The sequence below is a fragment of the Podarcis muralis genome, chromosome 3 (assembly GCF_964188315.1).
Source record: "Podarcis muralis chromosome 3, rPodMur119.hap1.1, whole genome shotgun sequence".
In the NCBI taxonomy this organism is placed as follows: Eukaryota; Metazoa; Chordata; class Lepidosauria; order Squamata; family Lacertidae; genus Podarcis; species Podarcis muralis.
The window spans coordinates 31,145,788-31,172,878 of record NC_135657.1 but is presented as its reverse complement, the minus strand read 5'-3'; the positions used below and the strand labels follow the sequence as shown (position 1 = coordinate 31,172,878).

The window sequence follows — 27,091 nt, the reverse complement described above, 5'->3', positions numbered from 1 at the left end:
TAAAATGTTAAAATACAACTAATCATTAAGGTGTTCTGTCTCAAATGGTTCTGGAAGCCAATAGGCTGCAGAATATTCATTCATTCATTCATTCATTCATATGAGTGTTTAAGTATGGATCTATCTAAGAAGTCGACAATCTCAGTTGGGGCATAAAGGACAGGGAATTGAGCTCTCAAAAGTAATGGATCTGACTATGACATAATTGTCTTCTCAGCATACTGAGCAGTAGTACTTTGTGCACTAGCTCTATATTGTTACTAGACTTCTGACTAGCTGTTCAGTACTTTCCTTTTTATGCTCACGTTTCCACTTTAGCCTGCTGCAACAAGTTGCTGAATCTCACCAACCTGCTAGGTAATACTGAGTTCAGTAAGTTTATTGTGCTAGCTGAAGGCCATGACAAAAGCACAGAAACACAAGCAATTTCAAATACTAAATATAAATCAAGGCATCTACTAAAACAAACAGAATCCTCAATTTCTGGTGAGACTACCACCAGGCAGCCTCCACTACTACATAAAGTGTACTTCAGATTTAGCCCTCCGAATTCCCCTTACAATTCATGGCTATTTTGTCCAATTCCATCTTCCTCATATTCCCTGGGGCCAGTGCAGAAAGGGGTACTTTCTGAGTCACTAATGCATTGGAGTCATTCAGTAACCACTAAGCCCGCTCCATCGGGGAAAGACTGCTTCCTTGAACATACAAGGGCTTTAGAAAGTGATTAGAAAGCGTATAAGGGGCAATAACAAATAATGAATAGTATCTTCTAACTAGGTAATATTAGAGTAGCTTCATCTCCAATCCAATCTCCACCGACACCTGCACTAGCAAAGAGATTGAAGCCAGGTAGCTCCCCCAAGGTGAGAAGGTAGTGGTTCCCCGTGAGATTTGCTTACATCTGTGATGGTACTGGGGCAGAAGGAGGCTGTACAGAAGACATTCTGGCTGGGCATCTCTTCTATACACACACACACACACACACACACACACACACACACACACACTTATATCCTACCTTTCCAAATATTTCTCAGTCTTTTCTATGACTGGCATAGCTATTTTGCAAAATTTTGTTTTGCACTGGTGGCAGTGGAATTTTTTTTCATATAAGGCATTTATCCTAAAAGTTTATTGAATGAAAAACTGAAATACTTACTTCTACAAGATGTACATTCTTTGCATCCATTACTTCATAAAAGCAGCTAAGAATTATACTAATGAGAGCTTCAAAAAATGGGAGGCAATCCTTTTGAAAGTTGAAACTCTGAACCTTAAACATACAGATGTTCTTTTCAGTAACCATACATACAATCTCCTTTATATCAACAGTATAGTTTTCCAGAATGTTTCTGAACTCTGATGTAGACATTTCTCTATTTAGTGAAAATATAGCGTCAGTTGTATTTTTTGCTTTATCAACCATATTGCAATAATTTAAAAAGTTTCTGCTGTAAGATTCTACTCGGCCCAGTGAACAACTTTGAAGAGACAGAAGGTTCAGAATCTGCAGAGTAAAACAGGAAACAGATGATAAACTTAGAAGTCAAAGGCACATTATTCTAAGCCAAAATGTTTTAGTGATGCAGAAACGATACTGTAATGATCAAGAAAGCCCAGGTAGCTAATTCAAATGTAATGCTATTCTGAGATTCCTTAAAACAAGCTAAACTCTGGTAAAGTCCTCCTCCTTGCTGTTTGAGGGAAAGAGAGAGTATGTGAGCCCAATGCCTTCCTTGGGCTCACTGAAGCTCATACTCAGTGCTAAATCATTTAAACACAGCCAGTTAGTAATACATTACTGAAACAGCATGGTTGCAAATCTGTATTTAACTGTGATAGTGCACACATAATCCAATAAAATGGATCATCTATTGCTACTGGAACATTTTGGAAACCAGGTCCTGTGAGTGACGAGTAGAAAATCAACCCCCATTTGAATTTTTGTGCATATTTATTTGCATTACTAGTTGCAAATTGGCTTTATATTCACCAAATACCAATATATTTGTCAGCTGTCAGAATAAGACATATTTGGGCTGGATTTGTGGCAATATCATATTAATTCTTCTAATGCCATATCATGTCTATAATTGAAGCAGGAAAATGGAGCTAGCAATACAATGTAGTTTCTGGGTACTGGGGGAATTCTGCCAGGTGTACAGGAAAATATTCGTTTTTAGATTAAGATAAAAAGAAAGAAATGCCCCAAACATGTTAAACAGATCTGACCTCCATGAGTTACATAACGTTGAAAGCAACTGAGTATGAGTTTGTAGGAGAAGGGTAAGAATAGGACACATTTGCCCTTCTTGAGCTCCTAACTGCTTGCAGTATCCAGGAGGCAGGATTAAGGTTGCAGGAATATGCACTATGAGATTAAAACAGCGCCCTCTGCATGCTACATAAATCAGTTTCAAGAAGAACAACTAAAGAAATTACACATTTTCCCTTTTCTCATTGTCTCCAGCAACCTCTTTCTCACCCCACTATTTAATAAAGCACTCTGGTGTTTGGATGTTAGTCCTTTAGCAAAGCTGGAGAAAATTTCTCCACGTCAAAACCTGCTCTTTTCATTTTTCTTATATGGTATAACAAAAACTTGCTACTCTAAACACAACTGTGATCAATAAAGTTGTGGACATTTCAATCCCAAAATGTTCTCATGTCATTCTTGCTGTTTACACAGCAAGAATGTCCTCTGGCTTACTGCGCCCACAACCAGTTTGCCTGGTACAAAATGACTGGTCTCCCCATCAACCGGAGGGTGCCCTCTGCGTGGCCGCGCACAGCACCTCCAATCCTCCTGGCAGAATGCTCCTGGTTCATCTCCCCACATTACAGCCCTTGAGGTGCCAGCCAAACTTCAGTTCAGAATGAACCAATTGTGACGGGTGGAGGAGCCAGGAGAATGGACCAAGAAGGGGTAGTCTTCACTTCGGTCTACTCTTTGCATATGTAAGGGGGCGGACCCTACAGTTTTAGGCCTTGGGCGGAATCCTTTAGCCAATGGGTAGGCAAACTAAGGCCGAATCCGGCCCAATCACCTTCTAAATCTGGCCTGCGGACGATACGGAAATCAGCATGTTTTTACATGAGTAGAATGTGTCCTTTTATTTAAAATGCATCTCTAGGTTATTTGTGGGGCATAGGAATTAGTTCATTCCCCCCCCCAAAAAATATAGTCCGCCCCCCCACAAGGTCTAAGGGACAGTGGACCGGCCTCCTGCTGAAAAAGTTTGCTGACCCCTGTTGTTGTTGTTTAGTTGTTTAGTCGTGTCTGACTCTTCATGACCCCATGGACCAAAGCATGCCATCTTCCACTCCCTCCCACAGTTTGGTCAAACTCATGCTGGTAGCTTCGAGAACACTGTCCAACCATCTCGTCCTCTGTCGTCCCCTTCTCCTTGTGCCCTCAATCTTTCCCAACATCAGGGTCTTTTCCAGGGAGTCTTCTCTTCTCACGAGGTGGCCAAAATATTGGAGCCTCAGCTTCACGATCTGTCCTGTCACGACCCATTATCTTCCCTAAATGGGTGTAGGGCGTGAAGCGGTGACACACGCCCCCCTGCGGCAGCGATCCCAGGTTTCCCCGTTAAAGGGGCTGTGTTGAAGGGAGTCACTGGCCATACGCTGAAAGGTTGTCAGTGCACATATGTCTTCCAGAGCCAGCCCACTCCCCAGACAGATCTGTTAACCCTGATGTGCTTCAGATCCCTGGCTGGGGACTGGGAGGGATAAACACCCAATGCCTAAGGCAAGGTCCTCCTACATCTGAAAGTTTAAATAAAGTTGTGGCCAATTTTAACCCCACAACACATTGTCATTCACCACTCATTTCACCCAGGTGGCTACTGGGGTCGGGGGGTCTCCACCTGGCCACACAAAGAGCTTTTAAGCGCTTCACTTTCTTTACCAGGCTCTAGGAAGGCTTCACACAGGATCTGGGAGGATCTGGGAGGATCCTATGAGACCTTCCCAGAGCCCGGTAAGCAAAGCTGAGAGCTTAAATGCTCTCTGCCTGCCCTGCTTGGCACACCAGCTTCAGAAAAGCAGGGATGGTCACACAGGGGTAGTTCCAGGTTTGTTCTGATTATATGTGATTTTGTCTTTACACACTACCCCCTGGAACATAAAAACATACTTTGCTTTCATAATCTGGATCAGTTCCTAGAATGAGATCACAGTTTGGCCATGTTGCTAAATGCTGTCCTGGTTCAGGATCCATAGAAGGTTGCATTATTTTATGTAAAGATTGAGTTGTGAAGATCGACAGCTGGGCATCTTGAGAAAATGGCAGAACCTGATCTAATAAGAGATAATAGAATAGTATTTATAAACTCAGAAACTAGCCCTGCACATGGAGTAGAGAGATAGGAGAGAGATAATTTATTACGGTCAAAGACCAGCTCACGTAACAAAACACAATAAAAACAGCATTCATAAAGATAAAATATACAATCGGAGCAGATTGCGGCATTAGCTCATGAGTTAAAATTGAGATATATACATACACCTGTACAACTGAGATTTGGGCTACCATAAAAAATTGACCCTGAGGCACCCCAAAGGGCAACTTCAGCATTCCCCAATAGCTATTTTATTCTAGAGGATGATCTGTGCCTACAAATCTGGGCGCAGAATCTGGCTACCAGCCAGGTCGTCTTTTTATCTTTGCCTAAGAGGAGAATTAAGTTTAGACTTGTCTGAAAGATCGGCAAGCCTCTTCAGTAAAGGATCAATGGTGTCTCTACGGATCTCAACATAAAAAGGACATCTAAAAAATATATGTTCGGGGCTTCCTATTTCCCCTAATGGGCAGGAGCAAAGTCTCTGTGCGTATGGGACTCTTATATAGGAGCCTTCCAGAACCAGTGAGGGCAAGGCCGAGCTTCTAGCAAGAGTAAAGGCTCTCCTTGCGTTTCTGGATGTGAGGAAATAGATATGTTGCTGGAACATGGAGTATGAATTCTTAATAAATATAAATCAGCAACCCCACCCCCCACAGATTAATCTATATTTGAAACTTGGGCAAGCGACAGAAACACTTTGCAACAGTAATAGAAATATCAATTCAGATTATTTCAATAAACTCTTATGAAACAGGGAGAGATATATACTGGTATATATCTATTTTAAATAAAAAATAAAATTTTAATTTCACCAAGTTTGAAGACATCCTTTTGCGGCTTCTTGAAATTGCTTTTTGTCTTTACCATCCTCAACAATGTGGTGTCATCAAGAAACTGGACCTCACTACTCACTCTTATCTCTAGTAACTTATGAACAAGCTAAAAAAAGCACCGGTCCCAATAGAGATATTTGGGGGACCCCACTTCCTACATTCCTTTCACTGTGAGAACAGGCAATTTATTCCTTTTCTCTGCTTCATCAGTGCAAACTATATGTTAATTAAATAGTAAAAATTATACATAGCACTGCATTGTTTGAGTGAGATTACTTACCAATAATGTTTTCTAGTGCATCCACAATTCCTTGGAACTGCATTGAAAACTCTCTTCTATTAGGAGCTAGATAAAAATCTGTAGCGAATGCTGGAGAGCTAGATAAGAAAACAATGAATTTCCTCTTTATTGGCAAAAGGTCTTCAGAAAATGTTAAATACAAAACAGCAAAGAGCTTAAAATCTAAAGTGTAGGGCTATCAAGGTGTGTGTGTGCAAGAGAAAGACTCGCCTAATATTAGTATTGTATTCTAATACAAATAACATTAAGGAAGTTCACAGGGGGAAAAAGCTCTCTGTTTTCTCCTCTTCTTTCCTCACAGCATTCCCCGTACCCCATCCCATATTGTTCAAGAAGAGCCCTTCTCTGATATTCCGAAAGGGTTTTATGGAGTTCTGATCAGGTGGGTTAATAGCATTCAAGCATCAGAAAAATAAGTAAGCAAAGAATACCTGAAAATAGGAAAACTTAACTGAAATAAGAGGTCAGGGAGAGCCAGGACAAAAACAATAAGAGAGAAAAAACTGAGTGGACTATGCCTGCCTCCCAGAGTTCTTTGCTCTCCTGCGTCCATCATGTGATGAGAGACATTACCCCAACCCATTCAGGTCATCAGCAACCATCTCAAATTGTAAAACCAATAAAATAAATAAGTAGCCCTTTTGCAGAGTCAGCACAATATATGATCTGTAAAACAAGGCCCCTATGATTAGACATACCTTTTATATTTCAGTGATTCCACATTGGATTTAGAAGAATGTGTTCTACCTAATCCAAAAAGAAAAGCAAACACTTTAAAAAAAAATAAGCCATTGAAAATATCAATCTTTGAATGTCATCACTTTCCTAAAAGGAAACGTTTTCTACTGAATTCTTAAAACAATAATTTCAAAACATGTTATTTGGATCCATTTAAATTGGAGTTTAATAACAGCTTTGCAATGAAAACCGGCTTGGTCCATCCTGTATGATGACCTTTGTTAGGAGAAATGGGGGAGTGTGCCCACAGATGCTTCCAGGTGACCTGCTCATTGAGCATTGATCTGTTTGCAGGGAAATTAGATGGTGTTAGCTATCTAATGAACATTTATTTGGTTTTCAGGGAAGTGAGACATGTCAAAACAAGCACTGTCCAACAATTTCCAGTACATTTCCCCATCACCTTTCTTATCGCAAAAAGTCTGGTCAACCATAATTTGCCAGTATGAAACAGAATCCCACCCAAATAGCAATAGCCCTCTTGGTTCTTTTGAACTCTTTTGTCTATTTCTGGGCATAGGAGTCAACTCCTAGGAGCCAAGGTCCCTTCGGCCCCATCCTAATAATATATTTGAGGGGACCGGACCTCCCCAAAGTTGATAGGCATTGCCATTCCACCGGTTTGTGCATGCCACATCATGTGATTGATTATGCAGTGTGGGACTTACCTCTGCCCGCCCCCCAATATTTTATTCAACTTGGCATCCTTGTTTCTGGGATCGCTGTCCAGGTTGGGGGTGAACAGTTCCACTTTGTGGTAGTTCCAGTACTACTTAATAATAATTTATAATAATACTTGGATGGCTATTTCCAGCAGAAGGTGCTAGGGGGATGTTTGGCCCCATGGAGCCTCCAATGTGGGGTGCCACTGAGGTTATTTATATCCCCCATGCTATTTAACATCTGCATGAAACTGCTGGCTGGGGTGATCCACAGCTCTATTTCTCCTTTACAATGGCAAGAGTGGCAGTGGATATGCTATGCCAGTGCCTGGCTCCTGTAATGGATCAGGTGAAAGCCAATAAACTGAAACATAATCCAGATAATGAGCAGCTGTTAGTCGGTAGCTTCTTACATTGGACAGGCAGGATTCAGCCTGTCCTGAAGGAGCAAGTGCACAGCTTGGAGGTACTTCTGGGTTTGTTACTTTTTCTTGAGGCATAAGTGGCCTCAGCGGTAAGGTGCGCCTTGCATCCACTTTGGCTGGTGACCCAACTGCAACCCTATCTGGACAGGAGTAGCCTAACTTCTGTTGTCAACGTTCTCATAACACCTAGGTTAGAATAGTGCAATGTGCTATGCACTGCTTTATTTTTTTTATTTAGTTATTGAGTTTTATATGAAAAAGTACTTTGTGTTACATCTAAAAAAAAGAAAAAATACAAACTAAATATCCCACCCTCCCATGCCTTTTACCCAACCTGAAGTCATTGTTCAGATCTAAATAATAATAGTGAAGTTCATATAGCCACTAAAGTGTGGAGAATCCAAAAGTTGCTGATACCAAGATAAAGGAAAATGTTAACACAACCATACCTTATGGAATGTGGCAGGTACTACTTTTGAAGATGGTTGAGAAACTGCAGCTAGTGCAGAATCCAATAATCAGATTTCTGATTGGGGCAAGACAATCTGAGCAGATAATGTCAATTCTGGCACAACTACAGTGGCTTCCAATTAATTTCTGGGCTCAATTCAAAGTGCTGCTTTTGACCCATAAAGTTTTATGCAGCTCAGGACTGCAATACCTGCCTCTCCCCGCAGAAACGTACCTGGAAATTTCTCCATGTGCCTCTTCCTAGAAAGCTGCAGAGGATTGCAACATAAGAACAGGCCTATTTGTTTTACTCTGCTAAAGACTTCATAGCCTTACAACCTGTATTTCTCACACATGTGGGATAGGAGGTTTAAATTGTAATCTACAGATTTAATCCTCTATCCATCTCCTACATAAACATGGTGTGATAGCTCCAGAGCTAATGTCACTTGTCACTGGGCCCGTCCACATTTCTGCTTGTCCCATGTCTAGAGAGCACAGGTCCAAGCAGTTGTTTTCCTTGCCCTGATCATTTCCCATGCTCTTCGGTGCTAAATTGGAGCAAACGTCAATCTGGATAAAACTCAAAGAGCAGTTTGTTCCAATTGAACACTAAAGAGTGGTTTTCCCCACGGGGAAAGCAGTGGGACAAGAGGAAGCATGGCTAAGTCCACTGGCCCAACAGTTAGATCTTGGAGAGATGGTATATCTAATGTGACTCTGAGTTGCGCATCTGTGCTCATGCAGACTCAAAGACTCAAAATTGTAATCTCAAAGAACTCAGGTTACTCTTACTCAAAATGGTTTTTTCATCGGTGGATGCATTTGACTGTAGTAGCACAGAATTTTCCGATCCTTCATGTTTGCTTTGTCTGTCACTTGGAGATAATTGTTTCAAATCTTCATCTTCCAATGTTTCATTGAAAGGTACTAATGAGGTTTCTGAGAGATAATCATCCTCCTCTTCCTGGATGTATTTTCGACAAAGTTCCTTTTCATAAGGAATTCTAAGCTCTATATTTATTTTAAATATTGGCACATATTCTTCCTCTCCTCTCAGTTGCCTTTTTACATCTTCCAGTATCTAAATTTGTATAAGAAAAACAAAAATGGCTTACATTTTTATTAAGTTTTTAATCATTTAAATGCAAATGGAAAATCTGCACAGTATGAAAAATTATGTGAAAAATATTATTTAAAAAGTGTTTAATTATAAAATAGAAATAATAATATTCAGAAAAATAATATATTAATAAGGAACAAAACTGAATAATCCACAGCATTAATATATTATAAATCTGTTTATTCTTGCTTGAATATGAGGGGTTACTGTTGAGGTAGGTCCAGAGGCTACAGTTAGTGCAGAACTTGGCAGCTAGGTTGCTCGTGGGGTCAAACTACTACTAGGACACAACACTTTGTAGGATCTTCTCTCAGGCCAACTTCAAATTATTATTATTATTATTAATTGAATTTACACAATGCCCTATACCTGGAGGTCTCAGGGGTTCACAGAAAATACTTTTTGGAACTAATTTCTAAAGCCCTATATACCGAAAGACCCAGTTACTTGAGAGACCACCTTATCTCTTATATATCCAATAGGTCGCTGCATTCTGCAGGAGTTTCTTCCTAAAGTCCCAAAAATATCACCAGCCTGCTCCACATTAACAATTCGTAACAGAGTTTTCAGTGTGGCATCTATGTTTCATTATGACAGGTACCCAATATATGTATTTCCCAGAAACAATGGAAAACATTTTTTATTTTGACATGGTTTTTTCAGCTGGATGAAAGGATCTCTGCTCATTTGATATTGTTCTTTAACCTAACCAGTTGTTTTCATACTGTTTTATAAAGTTTTCATGATATGTTTGTAAATCACTTTGAGACATGTAAAAGGTGATTCATAACTTAATAACAACAACAAAAATCCATTCTATATTATTATTGTTGTTCTTGTTGTTATTAACATTCTGAAATTAAGTGAAAAGGAATGAGTCTAAATGAAAACTATTTTTGCATTGTCCCTCAAGAAGCATGGAGATTTAGCACAAGTTCTTAATTTCTTACCACTGTGATTCTGTTTCAAAAGAGACCCTTGGGCTTAGAAATTAATGAAATATAACATGAAGAAAAATCTTAATTTTATTATACCTTAAGCATTAAAAAAAACCCTAGGAAGAAACTGCCTATAGCTTCCAAATAGCGTGTCATGAGGCATGGAGAGACTATGAGAAACGTGAACCTAAAACTCATGTATTAAGTTTGCTTTAATTTCTATTGAAATAAGCTATATTAGGATGATTTTATTTTGAAAAGTGGAGCATGAATGAATTAACAATCAAACAAAGTGAGATATAAATGAATAAAAAATCTAGCAGAATGCAATCATGCATTATCTTGTAGCTACATTCAGTCCTTCATAAGGGTTAGATTAAGAGATTTTCATTGAAAACAATTTACCTTGCTTATATCACTAACAGTAATGATTTCTACTTGTGGCTCAGGCCTTTCTGAATGGCGTGATAATGCCTGTGATATCTCAAAATAATTGGCTTGAAACATCTGTTGGTGTCTATTCTCAGTATTCGATAAGCTATTTGCTCTCTCAATTGTTTTTTTATATGCCCTGCGTATATGGGGGGAAAAACCTAAATTATTTTTGAACAGATATAGGACAAACTATTTCTACTAAGTAATTGCACACACTTTTATCCTGCCTTTTCCCAAAGAGCTCAGGGTAGTAGATACAGAATGATACTGGTAACTGCCTTAAAACATTAAACTACATATTAAATATATCAGAAAGATTATTTAACTATTTGTTAACTATATAATTGGTGTAACAATTATGAGAATTAATATTATACTTGGCTCTTTACTCATATTCAACAACAAGCATTTGCTCCAAGAAATTCTTTTTCATAATCTTTCAAAACAGGTACCTATACTTAATAATAAAAGAAAATGACAAAGGAATCTTATGAACAATACAATAAAGCAAAACATTTTGGACATGTGTTTTCATCATAAACAGGTGAAAATACCATATAAGGTCCTCATTTGTCTTCAGTTTTGAAACTGTCTTATTATGAGAGCCTTCAAATATCTCCAAAAGAAGGTTTAAAGCATTGTGAACCAATTTTCGAAGCAGTTCTTGAAACATTCGGTCAACAAGCTGAAGAAACCTAGAAAAGTCTTCCATTATGTGCCGCCATCCAGCTATCTCAAAGTGTTTTGGCTTTTTTCTGGGATCATCTGGCAAATGCAGAAAAAGCTTTTCTGCTCCCTTCATTTCAGCTATCTATAACATTTTGGAAAAAATAATTTGGAAAAAATAATTACTATATACTGAATAACCTTTTTATAAGATAAAATATTTGCAATACTTGTTCTAAGCTACTAGTAATTTAGGATTGCTTCCAATGAAAGAATTTTCTCTGGTAACAAAAAACAGTTTTTATCTGGTGAACTTCTGGTCTTCTCATTATGTATAATTGTTAGATTGGTCGCTTCATACAAAAGCTTCTATGTGGCATAAATTAAAACAAAACCAATTAAAACATCAGTTTACAATCAAAATACACAGAGTTCATAATAAAATAAGATGCTGCTTGTTAAGTTGTGGGTTGACATAGCAGACGACACAGCAATTTCTCCAAAGCAGCTCTTTATTTTGTAAGCTGGAACAGAACTAACGGAGGAGCTCAGTCAGCCTGCTTATATAGAGCTACAGAACAACTGTAACTGTTGCCATTTTCTAAAACTATCCAATCACTGAACGTCACTTTTTGATCCTTCATTTGCATACAAAACTATCCAATCACTGAACGTCACTTTTTGATCCTTCATTTGCATAACTATCTGCAGTATCCCCCTGCTGGCCCAGGGTGAGAACTTCAGTACATAACACTGCTTTAAGAACCATTTAGCTCAATCACAAATTTCAAAACTCACCATGCAAGCTAAAGTATTCAACAACAGAATGAAACGGGGACTAAAATGAACAGATAGTCAAATAATATTAACATGTTTAAAAAGATTAAAAGATCAGAGCTCAGCACCAGTTGAAATAAGAAAATCAGCATTCTCCAAGAATGCCGATGATAACTTGAGCACCTTGCCCATTTCCCACTAGCCTTTAATTGTTCAAGTCTTCTGGATTAAGAATGATTTTTTTCAGTAGTCATGCTTCTATTTCATAGAATCATAGAATTGGAAGAGACCACAAGGGCCATCGAGTCCAACCCCCTGCCAAGCAGGAAACACCATCAGAGCACTCCTGACATATGGTTGTCAAGCCTCTGCTTAAAGACCTCCAAAGAAGGAGACTCCACCACACTCCTTGGCAGCAAATTCCACTGTCGAACAGCTCTTACTGTCAGGAAGTTCTTCCTAATGTTTAGGTGGAATCTTCTTTCTTGTAGTTTGGATCCATTGCTCCGTGTCCGCTTCTCTGGAGCAGCAGAAAACAACCTTTCTCCCTCCTCTATGTGACATCCTTTTATATATTTGAACATGGCTATCATATCACCCCTTAACCTCCTCTTCTCCAGGCTAAACATGCCCAGCTCCCTTAGCCGTTCCTCATAAGGCATCGTTTCCAGGCCTTTGACCATTTTGGTTGCCCTCCTCTGGACACGTTCCAGTTTGTCAGTGTCCTTCCTGAACTGTGGTGCCCAGAACTGGACACAGTACTCCAGGTGAGGTCTGACCAGAGCAGAATACAGTGGCACTATTACTTCCCTTGATCTAGATGCTATACTCCTATTGATGCAGCCCAGAATTGCATTGGCTTCTTTAGCTGCCGCGTCACACTGTTGGCTCATGTCAAGTCTGTGGTCAACCAAGACTCCTAGATCCTTTTCACATGTAGTGCTCTCAAGCCAGGTGTCACCCATCTTGTATTTGTGCCTCTCATTTTTTTTGCCCAAGTGCAATACTTTACATTTCTCCCTGTTAAAATTTATCTTGTTTGTTTTGGCCCAGTTCTCTAATCTGTCAAGGTCGTTTTGAAGTGTGATCCTGTCCTCTGGGGTGTTAGCCACCCCTCCCAGTTTGGTGTCATCTGCAAATTTGATCAGGATGCCCTTGAGTCCATCACCCAAGTCGTTGATAAAGATGTTGAATAAGACCGGGCCCAAGACAGAACCCTGTGGCACCCCACTAGTCACTCTTCTCCAGGATGAAGAGGAACCATTGATGAGCACCCTTTGGGTTCGGTCAGTCAGCCAGTTACAAATCCACTGAGTGGTAGCATAGTCAAGACCGCATTTTACCAGCTTCTTTACAAGAATATCACCTTGTCAAATGCCTTGCTGAAATCAAGGTAGGCTATATCCACTGCGTTCCCTTCATCTACCAGGCTTGTAATTCTGTCAAAAAACGAGATCAGGTTAGTCTGAGATGACTTATTTTTCAGAAATCCATGCTGACTATTGGTGATCACAGCATTCCTTTCTAGGTGCTCACAGACTGTTTGCTTAATGATCTGCTCCAGAATCTTCCCTGGTATTGATGTCAGACTGACTGGGCGGTAATTATTTGGGTCCTCTCTTTCCCCCTTTTTGAAAATAGGGACAACATTTGCCCTCCTCCAGTCTGCCGGGACTTTGCCTGTTCTCCAGGAATTCTCAAAGATGACTGCCAGTGGTTCTGAAATCACATCTGCCAGTTCTTTTAATACTCTTGGATGCAGTTCATCTGGCCCTGGAGACTTGAATACATCTAGACTAGCCAAGTATTCTTGTACTATCTCCTTAGTTATTCTGGGCTGTGTTTCCTCTGCTGAATCATTTGCTCCAAATTCTTCAGGTCGGGCATTGTTTTCTTTATCAGAGAAGACTGAGGCAAAGAAGGCATTGTGGAGTTCAGCCCTTTCTGTGTCCCCTGTTTGCATTTCACCATCTTCTCCTCTGAGTGACCCCACTGTTTCTTTGTTCTTCCTTTTGCTACGAACATACCCATAAAAGCCTTTTTTGTTGCTTTTAAGCTCTCTAGCAAGCCTGAGTTCATTCTGTGCTTTAGCTTTTCTGACTTTGTGTCTACACGCGCTGGCTATTTGTTTGAATTCCTCTTTGGTGGTTTCCCCCCTTTTCCATTTTTTGTACACATCCTTTTTTAATCTTAACTCAGTTAAAAGTTCTTTAGATAGCCACCCTGGCTTCTTTAGGCACCTTCCATGTTTCCGTCTCATTGGTATTGCCTGAAGTTGTGCTTTTACTATCTCCCTCTTAACAAACTCCCAGCCATCATGAACTCCCTTTCCTTTTAGTATTACTGTCCATGGGATCTCACCCAGCACTTCCCTAAGTTTTATGAAGTCGGCTTTCTTAAAGTCAAGAAATTGAGTCCTAGTATGCTTGGCTGCTCCTTTCCACTGTATAGTAAATTTCAGAAGAGCATGATCACCCGCGCCTAATGATCCTTCCACTTCTACCCCACTAACCAGGTCATCAACATTGGTTAGGACCAGATCTAAAATGGCTGTTCCTCTTGTTGCTTCTCCCACTTTCTGGACAATGAAGTTGTCTGCAAGGCCAGTGAGGAATCTGTTTGACCTTATGCTCTTGGCTGAGTTTGACATCCAACAAATATCCGGGTAATTGAAGTCCCCCATTACTACTATCTCCCTTCCTTTTGCATGCTTGGCCATCTGTTCCAGGAAGGCATCATCTATGTCCTCCGTTTGGCTTGGGGATCTATAGTAAACTCCCACAATGAGGTCACTGTTATTCTTCTCTCCCTTAATTTTGACCCAAATGCTCTCACTTTGGCTTTGAGGTTCTAAATCTTGGATCTCTTCACAGGTATACACATCCCTGACATATAACGCCACTCCTCCTCCTTTGTTGTCTGGTCTGTTTCTCTGAAATAGATTGTATCCCTCCATTATTACATTCCAATCGTGGGACTTATCCCACCAGGTTTCAGTGATTCCTATTATGTCATATTTAGTTTGCTGTACCAAGAGCTCAAGCTCATCTTGTTTATTTCCCATGCTTTGCGCATTAGTGTACAGACATTGAAGTCCATTAATCATTCCCCCGTGTCTCTTATTTAAGGATTTTTTCCTCCCACCACTAGGTCTGCGTGCTGTTTGCTCCATTCAGTCTATGACATTTGGATGATCATCTTCATCAATTGATAGACTCCTACCTTCAGGAGCACTGTCTCCCTCCCCCACATTAGTCAGTTTAAAGCCCTCCTGATGAGGTTTCTGAGATTTTTTGCAAAAACATTCCTCCCAACCGTTGTGAGGTGCAGCCCATCGCTTGCCAGAAGTCCATCTTCAAGAAACTGCAGTCCGTGATCTAAGAATCCAAACCGTTCCTGTTTACACCATTTGCGAAGCCAGTTGTTCACTTCCACTATTTTTCCCTCTCTCCCTGGGCCACGTCGTTCAACTGGGAGGACAGATGAGATGACAATTTGTGCATTTAATTGCTTCAATTTCCTGCCCAGAGCCTCGTAATCTCTTTTGATCTTCTGGAGGCTATTGCTTGCAGTGTCATTGGTTCCCACATGAACCAAGAGGAAGGGGTATTTGTCAGTGGGTTTTATGATTCCTTGCAGTCGTTCAGTTACATCTTGGATCTTAGCCCCGGGGAGACAGCACACTTCCCGAGACATCTTGTCAGGCCCACAGATCACTGCTTCTGTTCCCCTCAGTAGGGAATCCCCTATCACCACTACACGCCTCCTCTTAGGTCTGGTCGGGGTTCTTCCGTGAGCTGTCCATTCCAAGGTCGCCTGCACATTCCCTGAGGACTGCCTTTGCTGCTCGTCTTCATATACCTGATCGACTGTAATGAGGGAGAGATCCTCAAATGGAGTCTGCTCCTCGTCTTCCATGCTAGGGGAAAGGACCTCAAAGCGATTGCATATTTCTAAACAATCAGAGCGAACCCTGGGCCTCCTACTTCTTTGAGTCACGTTTCTCCATATATCTGGCTCCTGTGTTGGTGAACTAGCCTCCTTCTCAGGGGAGTCCCCTGTCTCCTCCTTGGTGGAGACGGTGTGCTCTGTTGCTTCCAAGAAGAGCTCCAGCTCTCTAATTCTTTGGAGCGTAGCTACACGTTCCTCCAGTTGCTGGACTTTGTCTTTTAAGAGGGCAATCAACATGCAATTGCTGCAGGTAAAGCTGCCTGCAACCTTTGGCAAGATGGCAAACATTGCGCAGGAACCACAGGTGACTGCAGCTGTTCCCTCACCCTCCATCTTGAGAACGTGTCATTGGGGGTGACTACAGCGGTCCTCCATCATAAAAAGCGTGAAGACAGGACAAATAAATCCCCCCCCAAAAAACCCTAGGTCTCCCCCAACAAACGTTTGAGACTAGCTCCCCTAAATCTAAAAGATGGATCAAACTAAGCTCCTCCCACAGCTAATCACCTGACTCAACAGAAACCCTGCCCCCTCTGACCTTTGCACAGGGAGAGCAGCTAATCAGCCACAAACACACACACAAGAAAACCCTTTTGCTTCTTCTTCAGCTGCTGCCCTGTAAGCTCTGATAAGCTCCTCCCACAGCTAATCACATGACTCAACAGAAACCCTGCCCCCTCTGACCTTTGCACAGGGAGAGCAGCTAATCAGCCACAAAGAAACACACACACACAAGAAAACCCTTTTTGCTCCTTCTTCAGCTGCTGCCCTACAAGCTCTGATAAGCTCCTCCCACAGCTAATCACCTACCTCAACAGAAGCCCTGCCCCCTCTGACCTTTGCACAGGGAGAGCAGCTAATCAGCCACAAAGAAACACACACACACACACAAGAAAACCCTTTTTGCTCCTTCTTCAGCTGCTGCCCTACAAGCTCATTTCTTTTAAGGAGTCTGAGGCGACTCCCTTCCATAAAGAGGAGTTTAATTAATACCTTACCATTGATACATTTACTCAGTATTATCTACACTGGCTGGCAGCAGCTCTCTATCTAGCGATGCCTGGTATGAATCTGGGGACCTTTTAAAAGCACATCATGTACTTTGCCACTAAACTACAGCCTTTCTCCATCTAACAATTCCATTTCACTTAAAAAAATGAATAAAATACACATTAAGACTTGAAAAATACAAAGAAACTCCAAAAGCATGCCCTCTTTCTTGCTATTAGAGGGGGAAAAATAAATATAGTTGAAGTGATATACAAGAATTAAAATATTCAGAATTAAAGTACAAAAAAAGAGAACTTGCCTTTAAGAAAGAGGTCCGGATTACTTTGATTACTTTATCTTTAAAATCTTGTAGCTGAGTGAGTGCCTGTTGACTTTGTTTGTATTGTTCCTCACAAAATTCATCCAAAGTGTATGTGTGGGATATGTCTATCTAAGAAAAAAAGGGGGGTGGAATATATATAGAATAACCCAAAAATGCCCTAAATCTAATGCAAGATCCTGTGTCCATTGAACCACCTCATTAATCCTTAAGGGCAAAAGCAAGAAATGACATAGCATCAGCACTAAAATGCAAAAAGAGAAAAGTTAAAAATCTGTGAAATTCTGTTCATCTTTATGGAAACACAGCAATCAACTTTGATAGCACTCCTTCCTTTAAACCAGCAGTTCTCTGCTTAACTTCCCACAATAATGGACCACAAAACATAGCAATAAATATACAGGGTATGAGAATTGAATCAATTATCAGACTTCCAGGGGAGTGTCGTGGCTGGTTATTTGCATCTGTTGAGGCGCTGTCAACAGATGTAATTAAGTGGTGATTAATGAAAGCTGCTGTCTGCAAAATTGGCTTAATATTACATGTCTGTGAATCACCAAACTATCACTGGGAAGCAGGGAAGCAAGTATGGAGTCTTTATCGTAAAAAGAAAACACATTTAAATCTTTCAATAAATAGATAAATATTATATTTTAAAATAATGTATTAGGAATTACATAGATCAGCATGATATTAATCACTTTATCATATATGCAACATACTGTGAAACTGATCTGATGCAATTGATTCAGTTGTTACAAGCCAAATCCCAGACTTAATGACCTTGAACCTGAACCAGACCTAAACCAGAACTTTAGTTAAAACTGAACATAAACCAGAACCAAACTAATACATTTGATCTGATTCTCTTGTTTCTCACACTGATAGGTCATAATGCCCTCATCATTTATCAGATGAAATCTTGAGAAATGGAAACCGTACATTAATGCATTCATTTTATTATATTACATTTTAATTGGATTCCAGATTTTCACTGGCTTCCAACAGTAAATATTTCTGTATAAGTAATTATATTTAAAGTTGTGGAAATATTTTTCCCTACACTTTTTCTATCCACTGAAAATATTTTTCTTCTCACCTTTATGAAACTGATAGTTTTATCTTCTGACAATTTGTGCTTCTCAGTGTTACTCACGTCCTCACACAATGCTTGAATATAAAGCAAGCATTTTTGTAATATCTCATCAGCCAGAAACAAACGTTTATACAACAGCATTCTGCCAAAAAGAAAACCAGTTCTAAGTATAAAACCCATACAGATTCTCAGTTCACAGTAATAAATGTTAAGTGACATAACAGGGATCCCATGGAAATTCTCCAAAATTGTGTGCGTGCAGTGGATGAATGAATGTGTGTGTACAAACACACACACACACAAACACATACTAATATAACCTTTATAGTGTCCCCCTTTCCCCTCCAATTTGGAATTTATATCTCTGACTATATATGTCATCCTATGAAGGTAGACCCTGTTCATTTTCTCAATGTTACTTTTAATCCTTTACCTATTTTCCTCCATTTCTTCATTATTTCTTTATGGCTGGGGAATGACACCAGTTAATAAAAAGTTTCTGTATTTAAAATCACATAAAGAAGGTTCTGAGGAACTCCGAAAAATGGCTGCAGTCATTGGCAGCCACGGCCCTACTGGGGATAGGATTCAGGGCCATACAGTTTCATCTGACTCTGCTTCAGTGGCCACAGCCACAATCAGATGCATCTGTTTGTGATTCACGGACGAGACAAGTCTCACCCATTATTCCAAGGGCACACTAAGAAAATCCATCTAACTACATCCATCAGGGGTGTAATGTACACTTCTCTGTTCCTATCCCACCACTGTAAACCATAATGGGCCACTACACACTTTGTAAAAATCTGAACTTCTGACTTACCTAATATAGTAATAGAAAATGAAAACCACTGCACAGCTTATTTGCTAACTATATTTCAGAAATGATAGGTAATAATAATAATAATTTATTTCTACTCCGCCCATTTGGCTGAGTTTCCCCAGCCACTCTGGGCAGCTCCCAACAGAATATCAATTAATAATAATAATAATAATAAGCAATAAAACATCAAACATTAAAAACTTCCCTAAACAGGGCTGCCTTAGTTTCACAAACTGTCTACACTAATATATTTTGTTCACACTTACTTGCTGTTCTCTATTTTTGATCTCTTAGCATTGCTTTTCCAGGTGATAAAGTATTTCCTCTTTCTAGAAAGAAAAAAGTACAGAAAGAGATCTAGAAGATTGCACAACAAAAAGATAATAGAGCCACATGTTTACTTCAATTTTGTCACAAAAAGGAAATATGTAAATATTTAATATCAGACCCTACTCAAAGGTCTCAACTCCAGTAGCAGCAGCATTGTGAACTTAATAGCATACACAAAAGAACCCCCCAAAAAACCCCTGGTATCTCTCCCAAGGAACTTGCAAATTCTGCAGTGAGAGAGACAGTAGATACTAGAGAGGAATAGAAGAAACAATGGGAAGAATGAATATGAGCAAATACTGTACTAACATTGGTTACTTACTGTGAATGGGCCTTGTAAATTGGCATAGGGAAATGTCCGCATGGAAGATTGTGTATATTCCCTCTGTGCACAGCCTGCCCCCTCCCTGTAACCTTGGCAATGTCTGCCCAGGCCCAAGGATTCCTCTGATGTGCAATGTGCGTAGTCAACACCTTTTATCATGTTAACACCTCGATCCCAGGTGAGGTCCTGGTTGGAAAGGAAGCTTAACTTGTATTTTTCCATTGGCCTGGAATCTTCCCTTCAATACTCCAAATATTGATTCTGATATTCATTAATTTATTGGGTTTAGGGGGTCTCCCCTCGCAACATCCTCAGTAACATATAGGAAGAAATAATAATTTGAATAATAATAATTCTGATTATATTGGGGTAGATCAAGAGATGCGCTAACAGAAGAAAATCTGGCAGTGACATACATAGGAGCCAACTCCTAGGGACCGTGGGGGCTTTGGTCCCCACAATAAAATATTTGAGGGGGCTGGGCCCCCACAAAGACAATGGGCATTTCAAGTCAAATGGTGTGTGTGTGTGTGTGTGTGTGTGTGTGTGTGCGCGCGCATTGCATCATGTGATCGATTATGCAGGGTGAGGCATACCTAGGCTCCCACAATATTTTATTCAAGTTGGCACCCCTGGTGACACATGAACAGTTGTGCAAGAGTTGGTGGAAGATATTATGTAACACTGTGCAAATTACAAAGTGCCTAGGATGGATTAAGTAGGTAACAGCAGGAGAAATTGTGCAATGCTTTTTGCAGGCACACATCTTGAGAACTTGTGGAAAAGACTGTAACCTTGTGCAAGAGATTTGTGCAAACTGAAGAACAACATTCAATTCCTATTCTCCCTTCTCATGCAAAGATATTGTGTTGTAACAGAAAAAGCCCTTCTGTAAGAGGAACAGCACTCCAGGATTCAGCCTATAATGTACTGAAAATATAATACAATCTCTCTTACCTGAAATTAAAACATATATCGATACTTCGTAATGCATAATAAATTTGTCTTTCACACAACCACTCGATTACTGGTATTATTTCCATTTCTTCTTTTCCACACACTGAAGTAAACTAGAAAAATGAAGCAAAACTACTTTCAGGAGTTCAAAGATTTAACTGTTTCCGCTTATTTTAAACTGTGAAGTTTCTCCCTTCTTACCTCTATAGATGTGTTCTTTTATAATTAACCAGCACCCTATAAACACATTACTTACCACTATTTATGTTTTTTTACATCTACTTAATGAAAAAAATAAGAATGTCGCACACAGGAATTCTATCATTTTGCCTGAAAACCTGACCATTGATTCTAGAATTCAGAAACATTTGATTTTAGATAATCTCACAATTATGTCACTCGACTCAGTTTGGAGATCCAGCCATCAGTACACAAGCAATTCCAGTTAGACCCTTTGCTTTGGAAGGCACACTTTGTGTAGAACAGCAGATTGTCTGATTTTAAATTTATGGAATTTACTTTTTTTTTTTTTTTACTGTGGCCCAGGTGAGCCAACATACACCAAGAATTAAGGACAAGGTGCCTCTGAAAACATACTCAACTCAGGAGAAAAGTCTACTCCAGGTTTCCTCCCAAGCTTTCTTTGTGTCAGAAACCTAATTTAGGATAGTGAGAGGATGCCTTTTAATCGTTGCTATTGTTAGAAAACAGGGAATCAGGAATTGCATGTTGAGACCCCGCAGCCACCCCCTCGTTGGAAATAACTCACACAAGGACACAGATATTAGATTTATGTTATTGGGCAAAATTCTGGCCACAACTTTATTGAAATAACAGAATGTGAGCGGTATTGGCTTAGGCCTTTATTGGACCTGACTATATCTGACTCCTGCCCATTGTGCAGGAAGTCCAGTAAGGGTAAGCCACCGGTAGGGGGAGCCCTGTCGATGCGAACCAACTCAAGCTCCCCCTGGTGTTCCCGTCGGGGTCGTGTCAAGGCCCTAGCCCCCAGCTTCAGACTAGATCTACACCCCCGGATTCCTTTAAAGGAATACCCTTAAGCGTGGAGGGGCAGGTGATGGCCACACCTCCCTCCCCCCACACAAGGTCAAACAATGCCTAACCGCAACCCTAACAAAGTTGTGACGATTGCTATGAGGTAGGTGAAAACCAAGCGCCCAGTGCCAATTTGCCAAGTGGAAAAATTCCTACCAAGCCCCTCGGACAACCAAGGCGACCAACCAAAGTCCATAGCAAGGCCATTGCCTAACCTGCAAAATAGGGAGGGAGGGTGGGTGATTGAGGAAGCGAGCCAAAGAAGAAGTCCTCTGGCTCGCTCCTCCGTTTAAACGGCTCCGGCCACGCCCCCCCCCCGGCCAGCAGATTGGCTGGCCGGGCTCTGATGTGGCCGGGATCCCCCAGGCAACGGGGGACAAAGTCCCCTGCCCCCGGTGGGGAGTGGGTGGCCACGTGGTCCACCACAACTCCTCCCCACTGGGAAGTGGAGAGGATTTCTCATTGATATACAGTGGGATCGCTTCTTGTGCGGGGTTATGTTCGGTGGGGGGAGAATAGCCCGTAAATCACACAATGTCAAAACAACCTCCTGGAACTGCCTCTGCATGAGCAACCTTACCTTTCGGAGCTGGCACAAGATCTTGCAGAACTGTCAGAGATCTTGTGAGATCTCACAAGGCCTGTGAAGTCTGTGACAGCATTTCTTAGAGCCCAATAAACAAGGCAGAGAACTGAAAAGCCATTTTTATGCAGGCTTTTCCCTGTTGCTTACCTTTGATACATATGAAGCTGTAACAGTCCAATGTTCTTTACTTTGTTTGGCCATACTTGGAGAGACTACTTGGAGGTCATATGGATCATAGTCTGCTTTAGGGTCATTTCTACTTCTTATGAGACAATATACAAACTCTCCATCATCTTTCTGTAATGCACCTTTCTGATAACAGAAAATCAGAATGAATTAATGAAGAACTTAACAAGCGTTTCTGAAACTTGGCTCCCCAGCTGTTGTTGGACTGCAACTCCTATCATCCCAGACCACTGGGCCCAGCTAGTTAGAGCTGATGGGAATCTAACAGCAGTTAGGACCCAAATTCGAGAAACACTGATTAAGCTGAGATTGTAAAGACACATAAGTCTTATTAAAATCAATGTAGCTGGACAATGTGTGAATTCACAAACATTGGGCTTTGGAAATAAACAGAAAAGCTCTTAAGAATCTTAATAATTATTAATTATGAAGCACCAGCAATTCACAATACAAACATTAAGGTGGATAGTTCTCATTTTGAGTGCTGTTAGTCCAAATCAGACTGCCAGAAACAATAGCCTAGGAAGTAGAGCTGGTGTTGTGCAAGAACAAAAATCGTAGCTCTAAACAGGAAATCTTTTATTTAATTAGATAGCATATGGATTTATCTATTCATCTATCTATCTGTCTGTCTATCTATCTATAATCATTAGTCAATACTGTAGTCAATACTGCAGAACATTTAAGAAGCAAATGCAGAAGGAAGATTTAAAATATTTAATTATACCACCCAAGTCCTTAAGTTACGGTGCAATAGAAAGCGAAAGACATAATATGTAAAAGTTATCCATCTACCAAATACTAGCTAGAGTTACCTTTCTTCCATGCCGGCCTATCTAATGAAAACCAGAACCCAAGGGATCACTTCTCTGGTTTTTTTTGCTAGGATTTTGTCGCACAACCACAATACAGAACCATCAAAATCAAAGACAAATTTTCATTAACTTCAACAGGTTCCAAACTGAATCCCAAATACATAAATTAAACAAACCAACTTGAACTGAAAAGGTAAATACCGGCAATGTGATCTTCTGAAAATTAGCTAAATTTTCCGGTTTAGCTACAAATCCACGTCGTGGTAATGATGTCTCCCACCCAAGTCTATCTCTCAGTCTCAAAATATGAGATACTACATCGTCAATAATTGGTTCTGGAAGAGAAAAGAATGTAGTGAGTATTATTTTGTGTATAAACATTATAAATGTTCAAAAAAACCCTGTAATTTTGGTTAAGGCAGTAATAACATCATCATCATCATATAACCCTGCACATCTGGCTGGGTTTCCCCAGCCACTCTGGGCGGCTTCCACCAAAAGATTAAAAATACAAAGATTAAGTCTTTGTATGTGTAAAAATCCACATGCCATTCTAAAATTATGACATTATAAAGTGATAGAACTATGACTACGTATTAAGCTTTGTCAGTCTGTGTAAGTTATTTACAGTATGCACACAAAGGATACATCTAACTCAGGGGTAGTCAACCTTTTTTACCTACCGCCCACTAATGGATCTTTCTTGATGGTAAAATTTCCTTACCTCCCACCAGTGCTTGATGGAAGGAGGATTCAGCTTGTGCCGTAGAACCCCCTACCACCGCCCACCTAGAATCCTGAAACGCCCACTAGTGGGCGGTAGGGACTAGGTTGACAACCCCTGATTTAACTTAATCACACTGTAGACCTACTGAAATCAATGTGTATGACTAATTTAAGTCCATTAAGAGGTGTGTCTTGTTTGGCACGGGGTGTCATGGGGTGCTTCTATTACATAAACAGTAATTTCTGGTTTGAGGCAAGTCGCTTCCACAGAACAGACATTCCCAGTTTGAAACATGCTAGTCCTTTTTAATGTGGATGCTGGCTTAAATCAAAGCAGAAATCATTATATTTAAAGACAGGTCAATTCACCCTAATTTGCATTTAATTAGCTTGAAAATTATCTGAGTTCTTCTGGGGAGGAAACAGAAGAACCCAGATTTTTCTGAACCACTCCAGGGCTCAGAAAAGTAACTCTTCCTTCCTTGACATCTTTCCTCAGACCCAAATCTTCTTGCCAACCCTCTCAAAATCCCCTGCATTTCTTCCCTGCCAAACAGTGGTTGAAGCAGGAATTCCCTCCCCCTGGAGACACAGATGACCAAAATGCTGATGAGACATCTTCTTTGGTGATTTTTTCCCCTCTCTTCCAAGCTTTTGAAGGTTTTGTTTAGATGCCTTACAAAATTGTTCTGAGTTTAGGATTATTCTGCACTGCAGCATTAACTGTTTTATTACACTTTCAATTATGATGATTTTAGATGTGTTTTATTCATTCTAAAGTGGGTCACTATGAGAGATGAAAAGTGCATGTGTCACATTTAGATGTCTTTTCAGTGAATTATACTGTATTATACATAAATTACTTTGCTTAAATGCATTATTTTGTCTGGGGTAATTTTTTTTTTCATTGGCTACACCACAGACAAAAATCACCCATGGATAAAACAAATGCAGAAGTACTGACTTCAAGAGTGCATGTGGCAACAGCATTTGGCTTTCAATATACACACCAGTTTTATCGTAACAGGGAGGTTTTTTCTCTCTGATAGTTTTGTGATCGTAACCAGCTTGAAATTTCATGCATGTTCTTTTATGGCAACTTAAACGGGTAGAAACAGGAAGAATTTCAGACTTTTCATTTTCACCTGGAACAGATAACCAATATAATTAATTACATAACCACTGTATTAATTATAAGCCCAGGATATATGATTACTGAAACTTATTGCCAGTTTCCGCTTAATATTCTTTGTTCTTCATAATATTCTCTGTTGCTCATGAGTGAATGGCATCCATCTCTGTCAAGAGAAAATAACTTGGTAACTGCAGTAAAACGAGCTGAATTTAGTCCTTCCTTCCCCAAATTTAGTCCTTTTCCCCCCAAATGTGTCTCAAATTACATCTCAGTTGCAATTTGTGTGTGCATGTGTGTGTGTGTGTATACATAACATGTCACACAATAGCATACATTTTCAAGAGAAAAATCTGATTTTCCTTATATAATCTCTGCACTTGCAAGATGTGCATAAGAAATTGGAGAAGGGGAAAATTGCAATTCTTAACCATTTCAGAATTCTTTTACTAGCTTAGCTATTTAATAACAGTCTTAGTGTCTCCATTATACCTTTACTTTCAATGAAAACATCAGATGATACATCACTAGTACAGCTGGATTCTTCCTGAAGAGGAACTAAAGAAAGTCTCTCATCATTCATATCTCCCAGTTCAGAGTATTCCATGCTCTGATGCTGATCCCATTCAGTCAGTTCAGTACATTGACCAACAATTGGTTTTATCTTTTCCTTATGTATTTTTGAGAAACTAAAAACACAAAAAGAAAAATCTGAAAACTATTCTACATGATACTTTTAGCACATGGAAACAACTTTTACATGCCCCAGAATATGCAGTGCTTGTGTGGAAGCAGTGTATTAAAACATCACATTAATTAAGGAGCTGTTTTTAAATAAAATGAATTTTCAGCTGAAACATTGGCCTGTTTCTCATGTCACTTTGCAAATGAACGACATCCTGGTACACTAAGTGAGAATCGCAGCTACTTCATTCCTCACCTCCTCCTGCTGCTGTACTACCTAGAGTTGACTTAGCATTACAGTCAAACCTAAACTTGTGGTTTGGTTCCCACAAACAAATCACAAGTGGGAAGCTAAGAATAAATCTTGGTTATAGCTCTTGGGTTCGTCCGGAGAGAGACAAACCACACGTCTGGATAACCACTTAGGCAAACCATGGCTTATGTTCCAGCAGTGCAGCAGCAGTGGAGGGGTGAAGCAATTTATTATGATAAAACTATGAAGAAATTGAATGCTGCCAATCTCATGTTTTCTCATAACGCTTATGTGGGGAACAAGGAGACACTTACAGGGGAAACTGATTGGCAGAAAGTGTGCTTAATCTCCCCCCTCCCTTCTAATCTCCCTTGCCAATGTCTCTTCCCCATCCATTTTTAATTATTTTTCTCCCAGCCACACCAAAACCATCTCAGCTGGGGGGGGGGGGGGGAAAGCTGGATGGAGAAGCATTTTGAGGGACTAGCAAGCCCAGGAAGTAGTTCAGCCTCCAATCGTCCCAACAATTTTCTCCTGTAGGTAATGCCATCATCCTCACATTCCTGTTATCACGAGAAATGCAGGTTTGGAAACATGCATTTCCCAAGATAGCTCCATCCAGTGTTTGTGTCTCTTGAAGCTTATATGAATGCATATATTATTTAGATAAACAGGTCAGTTTCCCTTAAGTAATACTTTCATTGATTACTGAAATAAATGAATAGTCTGCTACATCTATGTTTTAAAAAACAGTGCTGACCAGAGCTAAGAGTCTGAAAGACTCTTGAATCCAGATACTGTAATGGTATCTGATATAAATCTAAGAGACTAAGAGACACTACAATGTGATGGATAGCCAGCTTACTACTAAACTCCTTCTGTGTACATCACCTCCCTGCTTGTGCTTTACAGAGACACACAATCAAATAAAAAAAAAGAGGAACGGTTAAAAAGAGGAAAAGAACAACAAGCTAAATCCTAAGCAGAACGTAGACAATAGAAAGTTTACGTACACATATGCAAAACCCATTTTGCCTTCTTCTGCTTTGACTTTGTGTTTTTTTGAGCCCTCTGCTCTGTAAACAGCTGTGCGAAGCTCAGATGGAATCGCAGAAGAAACCTGGAAGGAGTGAATGTT

At 40.1% G+C, this 27,091-nt stretch overlaps 1 protein-coding gene across 1 annotated transcript in view; it reads right to left on the bottom strand.

Annotated features, from left to right (window-relative positions):
* The window catches only part of DNAH14 (dynein axonemal heavy chain 14), a 133,529-nt gene that overhangs the window by 101,749 nt on the left and 4,689 nt on the right, over positions 1–27,091 (bottom strand). The window contains 16 exon segments of the mRNA XM_077925616.1: positions 1,163–1,510; positions 4,148–4,311; positions 5,469–5,566; positions 6,188–6,236; positions 8,560–8,848; positions 10,231–10,396; positions 10,815–11,071; positions 16,964–17,095; positions 18,084–18,222; positions 19,170–19,232; positions 20,516–20,628; positions 22,305–22,469; positions 23,360–23,493; positions 24,895–25,029; positions 25,509–25,705; positions 26,967–27,073. Of these exon segments, the coding sequence (XP_077781742.1) occupies positions 1,163–1,510; positions 4,148–4,311; positions 5,469–5,566; positions 6,188–6,236; positions 8,560–8,848; positions 10,231–10,396; positions 10,815–11,071; positions 16,964–17,095; positions 18,084–18,222; positions 19,170–19,232; positions 20,516–20,628; positions 22,305–22,469; positions 23,360–23,493; positions 24,895–25,029; positions 25,509–25,705; positions 26,967–27,073 (2,556 nt within the window).